General features: G+C 43.9%; 1 protein-coding gene and 1 pseudogene across 1 annotated transcript; both read right to left on the minus strand.

Annotated features, from left to right (window-relative positions):
• Nucleotides 1-4996: 4996 nt before the first annotated feature.
• On the minus strand, nucleotides 4997-5580 carry LOC136544568 (uncharacterized; annotated as a pseudogene).
• A 1921-nt stretch (nucleotides 5581-7501) lies between these two features.
• On the minus strand, nucleotides 7502-8786 carry LOC136547264 (VQ motif-containing protein 22-like). Its single transcript, XM_066539225.1, has one exon. It carries the CDS (start codon nucleotides 8711-8713, stop codon nucleotides 8033-8035), a length of 681 nt encoding a protein of 226 aa, XP_066395322.1. The 5' UTR covers nucleotides 8714-8786; the 3' UTR covers nucleotides 7502-8032.
• Nucleotides 8787-11095: the final 2309 nt, after the last annotated feature.

Raw genomic sequence — 11095 nt, forward strand, 5'->3', positions numbered from 1 at the left:
TTGCTGACGTGACAGCAGCTAATGCAAAATTCATTCCCCTCCCTTTCTAACAAGTTCTTCGTTCAGGCCAGAGGTGGCGCCTGCAGGAAGCAGGGTAACATTACAGGTTTGTAATTGTAATTCACTAATTTGTAACCACCGTTCAAACTTACTAGTCTCTTTTTTCCCACCTAAATACTCGCCCCAGAAAAGGAAACCAGTATGCAAGTAGGCGTCAACAGAAAATCCTTTGTAGTTCTTCAGAAATCCTCCAATCTAAGCCCCCTCTGGAGCAAAGAATGTAGGAATAGAAAAAACACAAATGAATAGAATAGAAATGCATATGTAAACCAAAGCGATAAAAATACAAGAATTTTGTAGTGATAAGTGTTTTGATGAGCGGTTGGAAAAACACACTAAACAAGAATGATTTTCATGTGAAACTAAATACAAAGGAAAATTTTCTATATTTTTCATGCAAGCGATTCTTACGAACTAAAGGATGCTACAATAACTTAATTCATAGAAATTGGAATCATAAGTTTTTTCCTTGTTTTTTGGCAAATTCTTTGTTTTCTTTGCACATTACAAAAGGAGGCCTACATAAGAACCAAACATCCTACATTCCTAGATTTTTTTTATTATTAATCTTTTTAATACTATTTTTATAAATAAGAAGGTTCATTTTTTTCAAAACGCCATGCCTAAGTCCATGGCGCGGTGAAACCACATGTCGCACCAAGCCTCATGGCGCGGCTGGACTACCACCGTGGCCGGTCAGCGGGCTAATGACCGCTGATGTGTCCCTCTCTGTCGCACCAACCCGCCTCGCGCGCCACTGGGAATTACGTAGGAAAAAGTCTAATTGACCCCCCACCTATCATACTTAGTCTACTTTACCCCCTCAACTATGAAACCGTCTGTTTTACCCCCTGAACTTTCCAAAGTCGTCTATTTTACCCCCTGGGCGGTTTTTCAGAGGCGGGTTGCTACAGTAACGGTGGGTTTGCTACAGTATGTCGGGTTTGCTACAGTGTCATCAGTTTTGAATTTTCTTTTTTTTATTTATTTTCGGTGAATTTTTGAAAAATCATAGTAAATCATAGAAAAATCATAAAATAAAAAATCTAATTTTATTAGACTCCACATGAGTAGATCTATACAGTGAATATATAATACGGTATGCTTTAGTACAAATTTTTTTTAGCTTTAGATTAATTGGAAAATCCAATTTTGTCTGTAATTAATTAGAATTTATCTATAACTAAGTTATACATAGTCCAATGAGTACGAAATTTTTACTATAGTTCAAGCATACAATAATTAGCGTACCATAAAAATTTCACCACAATTGGACCATAGAAGCTGCAGCTATGAATTATTCCAATTAATTACAGACAAAATTGGATTTTCCAATTAATCTAAAGCTACAAAAAAAAATTTGTACTAAAGCATAATGTATTATATATTCACTGTGTAGATCTACTCATGTGGAGTCCAATAAATTTAGATTTTTCATTTTATGATTTTTCTATGATTTACTATGATTTTTCAAAAATTCACAGAAATAAATAAAAAAAAAGGAAATTCAAAACCGATGGTACTGTAGCAAACACGACGTTACTGTAGCAAACCCGCCGTTACTGTAGCAAACCCGCCTCTGAAAATCGCCCAGGGGGTAAAATAGACGGTTTTGGAAAGTTCAGGGGGTAAAACAGACGGTTTCATAGTTGAGGGGGTAAAGTAGACTAAGTATGATAGGTGGGGGGTAAATTAGACTTTTTTCGAATTACATAGCCTCGGTGGGGTTCCCCCCTCTCTCTCTGTCGCTCCCTTCCCTTCCCTATCCGCACTAGAGCGAGCGCACCGCTCGAGACCGACAGCGCCCGTCTCCACCTTGGCCCGCACCCAGCCCTCTCTCTCCCTCCCCATTACTACCTCGGCGTCCCTCTCTCACTCCGACACTGGCCCTCTCTCCCTCATCCCCTTGCGGTGCTGCCGCCCGCTACTCCCCGCCAGCCGTGGCCAGGGGCCGGCGGTGTCCCTCTCCGCCGCCCGAGCTAGGTTTGGGTTAACCCCAACTATTCCCCGCTTCCTAGTACAGGTAAATCCTTTCTTGATTTTTGTATAAATTGTGATTTCACCCTTGATTTAATGGTAGTTTGGGGTTATTGGAACTTAGGGTTCATTTGAAGGTTGCTTTAGGTAGATAAAATGTGTATTAGTTAGTTAGTTTTTTAGATTAGTATGGTTAGTATACTTAGTTAGTATTGTTAGTATATTTAGTTAGTATACATAGTTAGGTAGGTTATATGTTAGTTAGGTTATATGTAGAAAAAAATATGTAGTTAGGTAAGTTAGGTTAGGTTAAATCGTATTTATATATAGTTAGGTTACTATGCATAGGTTATATGTAGTTAGTGGCCCCTGTTTTATTCGCTACGACGATTTTGAAGACTTGATGCAGTTTGTTGAAATGCTTTTATAGATGGATTGTTTAGTCTATTTGCTTTATGGAGGAAGTGTTAGAAAAGAAGATGGGGTGTTTGAAGAAATGGAGGAAGAATTGGAAATGTTTGATGATCCTCCTAGCTTCAGTGACATTTTGTTGCGTGTGAAGGAAAAGTTTGATTGTGGTTTCACATTGAAGGTGAGGTTTGATAGTGGAAAGACTAGGGCACCCTTCGTCTTATTGCCTTTGCACAACGAGGGTCAATGGTCACGCTACATAAGGGTAATCGAAGGGTCAAATGTGACCATGGCTAAGATTGTGGTGGAGAATGGTTACGGAAAGGAGGATGGGCCATCTTTTGATGGAGTTGGAGGCGATGAACAACAATGGAGGGTCAATGTGGACGCAACATCGGTGAATACGGATTTGGACGGTCAGTTGGCGTAGGAGCAACTTCATTCCTCTCCAATGGCAGTGAGTAATCTAGGTTTTCAGTAGGCCGTCTAAATGATGACTTCAATGTGGGTTCATACGTGCGGGATGAGTTGGAGCAGCAGGAGGAGCAAAGGATTAGTGATGAAGTTAGCAGTGATTTAGAGAGTTCAGATGATGATGAAGGAGGCAACGATGTGCCAGTTGACCGCGACGTTTCATTTGGAGATGGAGTTATTCAAGCCTTCCCAGTGCCCAGTGGCCTTGGTGGGAAGCCTAACTGAACTGCATGCTGATGGACGAAGCCTTCAGCATCGCCAATGACTGCACATGAATGGTGGAGTTTCTGCTGACTAAAGTGTCTGTCCACAGGAACATTCTCAAGGTACTACGACAGTTATGTTACGGTCCGATCTTATGATGTGGTGTTAAGAAAAACAAGCTTATGATAATCTGTCATGGTCGTGGCAGGAGTTGATCCTCGTCAGCCAAGGTTTCCTCATCGTGGAGAGTAAGCCAAGTAAGGATACATGAGTGAAGGCGCATGCGTTGGTGAACATCATCCAGGGGCTGAAGTGGTCGGCAAGACCTTCTTCGAGGGCGTCAACCTCCCTGAGTACTTTGCGCTAGTGGTGCCGCTCTTCACCGACAACATCGATAAGGACCCATTCTTCAAGTAACTAATCAACATCTTCATGGTCTTCTACATGACATTGTACTGGGAGGCCCATAAGAAAGTACGACTTCAGCATAGGAGTGGGGAATTTGGTCAAATCTACTTCCAAATATGTTTCTCAAGGGTCATAGCTTGTATCTCAACACTCGGATCAGTTTTGAGTTCCCGAAAAGCGAAATCACCCAAAATCCAAAGAAGGGGTTCGGGAAGGTAAAAACTCAAAACTAAATCATCCGCAAATCAAAACTCAGCAACACACGAGATTGAACCACCATGAACCTAGGAGGTAAGAGCCTCCATTCCCACAAAATTCACCGATTACAAGGTCATATTACACAGATGATGGATTTCTGCATTGTCTAAATCATACGTGGATCTTAACAACAGACTAGAGGGAGGGGAAAGCCTAACAGAGGAGGAAACAAATGAAGTGCTGAAGATATGGCTGGTTGAGGGCAGCCTCTACCTTATTTATAGAGGTATTATACATTCCCAACATTGCCCTTAGATATATATTTAGCTGAACCACTTAACCCTAGGGGCATAATGGTCCAACTTGAGATAGAAGCATCCGACGACCATGCACTCTTCACGACTTTGCTTCGTCTTGACGCAAACTTCGCAATGATGCCACGTGCCGCTGGAACTCCAACCGAGTTTTGAGGCCCAAACCCAAAAATCGTCCAACCCGTGGTTTTCAGACTTCTTCATTCAGGCCAGAGGCGGTGCCTGCAGGAAGCAGGGTAGCATTGCGGTTTTGTAATTGTAATTTATAACCACGGTTAAAATCTACTAGTCTCCTTTTGTTTTCCACCTAAATTATCGCCCCAGAAAAGAAAAACAGTATGCAAGTAGGTACTTGAGTCTGAGTCAACAGAAAATCCTTTGTAGTTCTTTAGAAATTCTCCAATAATCTAAGCCCGCTTTGGAGCAAAGAATGAAGGAATAGAAAAGAAGACATAAATAGAATAGAAATGCATATGTAAAACAAAACAATAAAAATACAAGAATTTTGTAGGGATAAGTGTTTTGATGAGCGGTCGGAAAAACACACTAAACAAGAAATGGGTTTCATGTGAAATTGAATACAAAGGAAAATTTTCTATATTTTTCATTCATGCAAGCGATTCTTTCGAACTAAAGGATGCTACGAGAACTTAATTAGTAGAAATTGGAATCATAAGTTTTTTTGTTTTTTTTGCACATTACAAAAGGAGGCCTACAGAAGAACGAAGCATCGTACATTCCTACTTCCCTGATCCCTGCAAAATGAATGCAGTATTTTTCTAAGACGATATACAGCGACAAGATCAAGAACTGCGTATGCATGTGCTTGACTGAAGTCAGAGGCCAGAGCTCATCGAAAATGACGTAAATTTTGCTCCAGTCTATTCAAATTAACTGAAATCCGATCCTAGATTGAGATCACAGCAGTTCCAAACTGGGGACTGGGGTAGCTATTCAAACGCATCGTCAACAGCACAAGCTACTGCCGCGAACACGTCCTTGTCGCCCACGCTCCACTCGCAGCCGCTCTCCTGGTGCGCCGACGAGTCCGCTCGCCTCTGGCTGGCGGGTGCCGCCGTTTCCGAGGCGCGCACGCTGATCCTCGCGTACAGCACTGGCGGCGCCGCCGCCTCGCCCGGGACCCGCCGGCTGCTCGGCGTTGCAAGCTCGACTCGCCGCTCCACCGTCGCACTCCAGGGGACCTCGGCACGGCCCACGAGTTCGGACCCCAGGACCCGCCCTAGCAGCGCCGCGCGCCCCCGCCGCCTCCGCATCTCGAACACGACGCTGCCCTGGTCCACGAGCTGCCGAACGCAGGCCGGCGAACCGTCGCAGCTCAGCGACGCCACGTCGTCGTCGTTTCCCCTCTGTCCGTCTGCTCGGCGCCGAGGCTGTCGATCTGGATCGCCCTCCTGCCGCCCGCAGGGACGTGCCACCGGAGGAAGAGCTCACCTCCGCCGCAACCGAGGCCCGTTATGCTGATGGAGCTAATCTCGCACTGGAGATGGAAGATGACGACGCAGTCACCATCCATGGTCCATGGATATGGTAGTACGGTAGCGCCACAACTTGTTGTGACGAGTCGACGGGGCTATATTTATACTTGCATGGACAGTTGGACACGGAGCTATATATCCATGGAGTTGGAGATCGGAGGTGGGTGGTGCTGGTGACTAGGTTTGCGTGAAACTTTTGGCAAGCGAGTGCAAGCTCCAATGGCAACAAGAACGGGGCCATTGGTGGTGTGTGGTGTGTGCTTGCTGTGCTGTAACTTTAGCTCTTGAGGTGAGCAAGGGGCCAGTGTTGGCATTGCTCATGGACATGGCTAGGGCTGTTCTTGCTTCCAAACTGGCCTATCTGCCGATCAAAGGGGAACACAAACAGTGCGCACACAGAAAGGGAATCAAATGAGCTTTATTGCTGGAGAAGAACCGCTGGCATGGGCCGGGCATGTGCTGGCTTTAAAAAGACCATGGGCTTACAGTGGTCAATGGACCAGCCCGAGTTGAGTACTTGGGTTGGGCCTGACTACTTAGCTTTCAAGCCCGTAGACGAAACATACCTTTTTTTTTCCAGTTTTTCAGCCCAGAGTTGCCAACCGTTCTTCAGATGTTAGCAGTGTTTTTCCTTAAAAAAAAAGATGTTAGCAAAGTTTCCAAAAAAAAAAAAAAAAGATGTTAGCAAAGTTTCCAAAAAGAAGAAGAAGATGTTAGCAGTGTTATTAATTTCCTACTCGATCTCGATACACACATGGAGAGGAGAATACAGTGGAGATCAAAGTGATAAGAAACCATGTTCTCTTATAGCCTGTGAACTGCGACTTTACAGGTAGGCCCCATACGAAATATCTACACGGTCCAGCATGGAGCATGTGGTTTTCATGCATGTTTCAGGCCACAACACAGGTTGGTCAGTGAACATCCAGATCATCATAACATGAACAGGGCAGGGCATGGACATGTATATTTGGCCCCGTTCGCTTCTCTTATAATCCGTACTTTTCAGCTTATTTTTTCAGCCGAAATAGTATTTTTTCTCGCAACAAATCAGCTGGAACAGTGTTTTGGCTTGTTTTTTCAGCGAAGCGAACAAGGCCAAAGGTTTATATCCTACCGCACGTCCTGTCTTTGTTTTCACGGGTCCGGACAAGGCAACGATATCCTCGTGTCACAGTGCTAAAAAGTTAAAATCATCTTGCCTCGTCGTTCCAAAGGTTCGGTTCCCTGAATTTTATCACTGATGCGTGCTGCTGCCAGCATCTTTGCAACGAAGAAAGAACGAACTGATGATGCTATGGAGTTTCAGCATCAGAAATATGCTTTTGTACGAAGTCCATATGAATGCAGCAAAGGTACATGCATGTATATATACGCACATCCACAATTGATTTTCCACATGGATGTACCTGTACCAATTCAACTATGCTCACGTGATGATAGTATTGGCACAGAGGTACATAGTTATAGCACCATCAGTTCCAGCAGTACACTTACAGCTGCTGTTTCAGGTGCAATCTTATGGAACAGTGAGATTTGAAGTCCATCTTATTTGCGCTAGCTAGATGGCGGCAATTCCTTGATGATTTTTTTTTATCTTGTGTTATAAGAACCTAACTACATCAAGTGTGCATGCAACAGTTCATGTGTTCTCACAGCACACATGATCATTCTTAATAGACTATACGGATTGGTTATTGGTAAAAGAAAAATGAATTGATACGTCAAGGACATTTTTGCCGACATGTGTGTATATATAATTATCATGATCAAGAGCACAACTCAAGTCCTTCCCATGGGCTCTGTCAAAACTTTATATATCTCAACCAAAGTTCCCTACCTGTTGCTCAATTGCCATATGCACAAAATTTACTGGCAAAATTTATTGATTGCTCTGTTGCTTGGAGTACTTCACATCTAATTAAATAAAAAAGTAGAACAGAATTCGTTGAGTACGTTGTATTACACTATTTCCCCCATTGAAACATGGTCATCAAGACAATTTAAGCTAAACCAAGTAGAACAGAATTGTAACCACGAACTAAATTGTCCCCCAAATACAAAGAGTATTGGAAATAAAGATAAGTTTCCACAGTTCGTACTTTGAATAGGAAGAGAATGCAATGACCATAAGAAAGAGTTTCATCGTATCATCTCATTTCGACAGGGACATGAGCCTAACCGAGAATACAAACACCAGTAATCCACGGTGCATTGAGTATTTCCATTCCAAGAAACAAAAACAAAATAGGAGATGCATGGAGGTCTCATATTTATATCTCTCATATACCAAAATAAACCAAGAAGAATTATTTAACAAAACATACCGTTGTATATGTTGAATTAACCTTGTCATGGCTAGCACGCATGACGCATGTACGAGTATAAGCCCAGTGGTGTCCGAGAAGAAGAAGCGAGACGTACTGCATCTTCGATCGGATCGGATCTTGCTCTCTTAATTTCCAGCCGCACGCAGGCAAGCATCCTGTGCTAGTGGCTGTGATACCTATCCCCGGCGTACAAGAAAGACGAGAAGAGACCATGGCCATGTCCCAGTACTCTCTCGTCTTCCGCCGCATCGAAGCCGCTGCCGCCGCCGCCGCCGTCGTACCGCGGGACGGCACCGGAGAGCGTGGGCGCGAAGCCGCCGTACGGTTCGGAGCTCGGGCCAGCAGGATTCGCGTTGCTGCTCGCGAACAGGGAGTGCGCGAATGAACCAGCAGCGGGAGGCGAGGCGTGCGGAGCGGCAGGGAGCTTGAGAGGCGACGGGCGCATCAGCAGCTCCAAGGGCGCGCGCGAAGTGCCCGCCGCGGCGGTGGGGTCGTGGGGAGCGCCGAAGAGCACGCCGGGGCCGAGGTGGGGCGCGAACGGCAGCGGCGCGGGGATGCCGGTGAACTCCTGCACCATGGCGCGGAAGTTGGAGGTGTCGGTGGTGACCACGGTGGTGGGCGGCCGGCGCGACGCCCGTGGGCGCTTCCGCGGCCGCTTGCGCGCCGCTGGCGATGAGGCCGAGGCCGAGGCCGAGGCAGGAGGCAGGGGCTCTTGCAAGGTGGTGGCAGCGGGGAAGAAGGAGCTGGTGGACTGGTCGAGGAAGAGCGCGTGGTCGTCTAGGAAAGCGGAGGCCGGCGCGCCCGGGGACGGCGGGGAGCTGTCGCTGGCGATGGAGGCCATGGGGAGGCTGGAGGCGAGCGTGAGGGGTCGATCGGTGGATGGAGATGTAGGGTTTGGTGGGGAAGGGGAAGGAAGAGGGTTGGACGACGGTATATGAGTGGGTTGGTGTCTTGCCGACGTGGGTTGATGTACGAGCATATGTCTGCGTCTGAGAGAGTGGCGGAGCTAGCATTTTGACCATGCCTGTGCTAATTAATTAGCTGACATATTCCAACATGGTTCAAGGTAGTAGAAAAGTTTGTGCGGAACTTGGCATACTCCGTCTCAAATTATAACACGTTTTGACTTCTGTAGATACGTAGTTTTTGTTGTGTACCTAAATATATATATTATGTCTAGATACGTAATAAAAACAAAATGGTTTATAATATGGGACGGAGGGAGTACTTCTACGCAAGTTATTTATGATACCAACATGGTTTTCTAAGGTGATATTTTAACAGACACTTGGAATAAGGCTTTCTTTATCAGAGTTTGGGCTTTTTCAATATAGTGAAGCCAAGAAACACCACATTTTGGTGTCTATATTTTGTCTTCAAAAATAATAATATTTCAAATGAAAAGATATTTATTATGATTATATATTATCTTGCCTTGTTAACTGTCATTGATCGCATGGCTCTCTCATTATTAGCACTCTTGTAGACCATGTTGTCAATAATGCCACTACCACCCATAGTCCTGCCTTGTCGTTATATCCATTGTCACCCTATCCGACAAATCCGATCTACTTATAATTGTTTCCTGCTATGTACATTCAAAATTTTAGTAGAATTAGTAGCAATTGGATATAGGCTGGATCTAGAGGCAAAAGGGCGGTGAGTACTACTGGGATGGGGGTGACTAGAGAGATGCAAGCGGAATCCATAAATAGATTTCATTTTTGCGGGTTATGCGGGCAATCCATAAAATTAAGTTTATTTGGGGTTGTGGACAAAGTCATTTGCACATATAGGGGTGACAATGGCGCAATCGTGGGTTAGACAGTAGCGAGAAGATTGTTGTAACAAAGGCAGCAGTCTTGGATGAAGGAAAACAAAGATGAGTAACCACTAGCTAAAGGAATAAGTTGTCTAGCCCATCAAATCAAATAGCTAAAAGAAATACAATGCTGAGAAGGATGGGTGCCCTATGAAAAAGAAAAAATATATATACAATATCATCACAATGAGATATATGCAACAATTTCGAACTCTATCTACTATTTTTTATTGTAATATCACTATGAATATAGCTCATTTACACTTTTACGAAGCTATTTTTTAAAAGACAAATGTACTTCTAAACACTCAAACTAAAACATAAAAAGTATTCACTCCATCAGAAAAGTGCACTTAGTTTTGGTCTAAGTCAAACTATCTTAAGTTTGACTAAGTTTATAAAAAAAACATTACCAACAGCTATGACTTCAAATAGGTATACTATGAAAATATATTCTATGATGATATAATGATACTTATTTAATATCATAATTATTAGTACGTTTTTGTTAAAAATTGGTCAAAGCGAAGATTATTTGGCTTAGTACTATAGCTAGAAGTGCACACTTTTTGGAATGGAGAGAGTAATATATGCCGCCAAAGTTTGGGATATTTGACTTTAGACAGCCCAAAACATCATTTATTTGCTATTGGAGGGAGCATCCTTGTTAGCAATAATATTATACTCCATCTCCACAAATATAGGAATTATTAGGGGTTTTGTAAGAATAGATTGAGGATTGAGGGAATGGAGAGACATGTACCTCTCGCTAAACCATTATTGGCTTAATTATAAGCCTTATGTTAGACTAACCATATTTTACATGGCAGAAGGTGAATTGATGATTTTAATTAAACGTGTGGGTTTGGGTACCTATAAATCCTTATATTTGTGAACAAACAAAATCCAAGGAAGTCCTTATATATACGTGTGGATAGAGGGAGTAAAGGATATACTCCTTTTTACAGGACCGGAATTTAATTATGAAGGACCGGAAACGGCGACCAGAGGGGGGGGGGGTGAATGGGAGCCTCAAATTTCTTTCGAAATCTTCGACCACTGTCCCAACATCAATCCCCAAAAAGCATACACGAAACACTTGATGACCACAACCCTAGAGAAGGGTGGATGCTCCCTCAGAACACAGCGGGTCACCACAGAGCAAATGGAACACAGATCGAAGCCCAAACAAGCAAACTCCCAAAAGAAAAACAGCACTGCTCCTGCAAATATCGGACACGTCCGGTATTATATCGGACACGTCCGGTACTTTCGGACACGTCCGGTATGATCTCGGACACGTCCGGTATTTTCAGCAGCAAGCTGACCAAAAGAGAAAAATCCAAAGCCCCGTCAAATGATGTCCAAAAATCATGAAATTTTAACCATAGCTCTTTAGAC

This window comes from Miscanthus floridulus, chromosome 3 (assembly GCF_019320115.1).
Source record: "Miscanthus floridulus cultivar M001 chromosome 3, ASM1932011v1, whole genome shotgun sequence".
Taxonomy (NCBI): Eukaryota; Viridiplantae; Streptophyta; class Magnoliopsida; order Poales; family Poaceae; genus Miscanthus; species Miscanthus floridulus.

Coding starts and splice junctions, on each gene's coding strand:
- LOC136547264 (XM_066539225.1), bottom strand. CDS start 8,713: ATGGCCTCCATCGCCAGCGACAGCTCCCCGCCGTCCCCGGGCGCGCCG.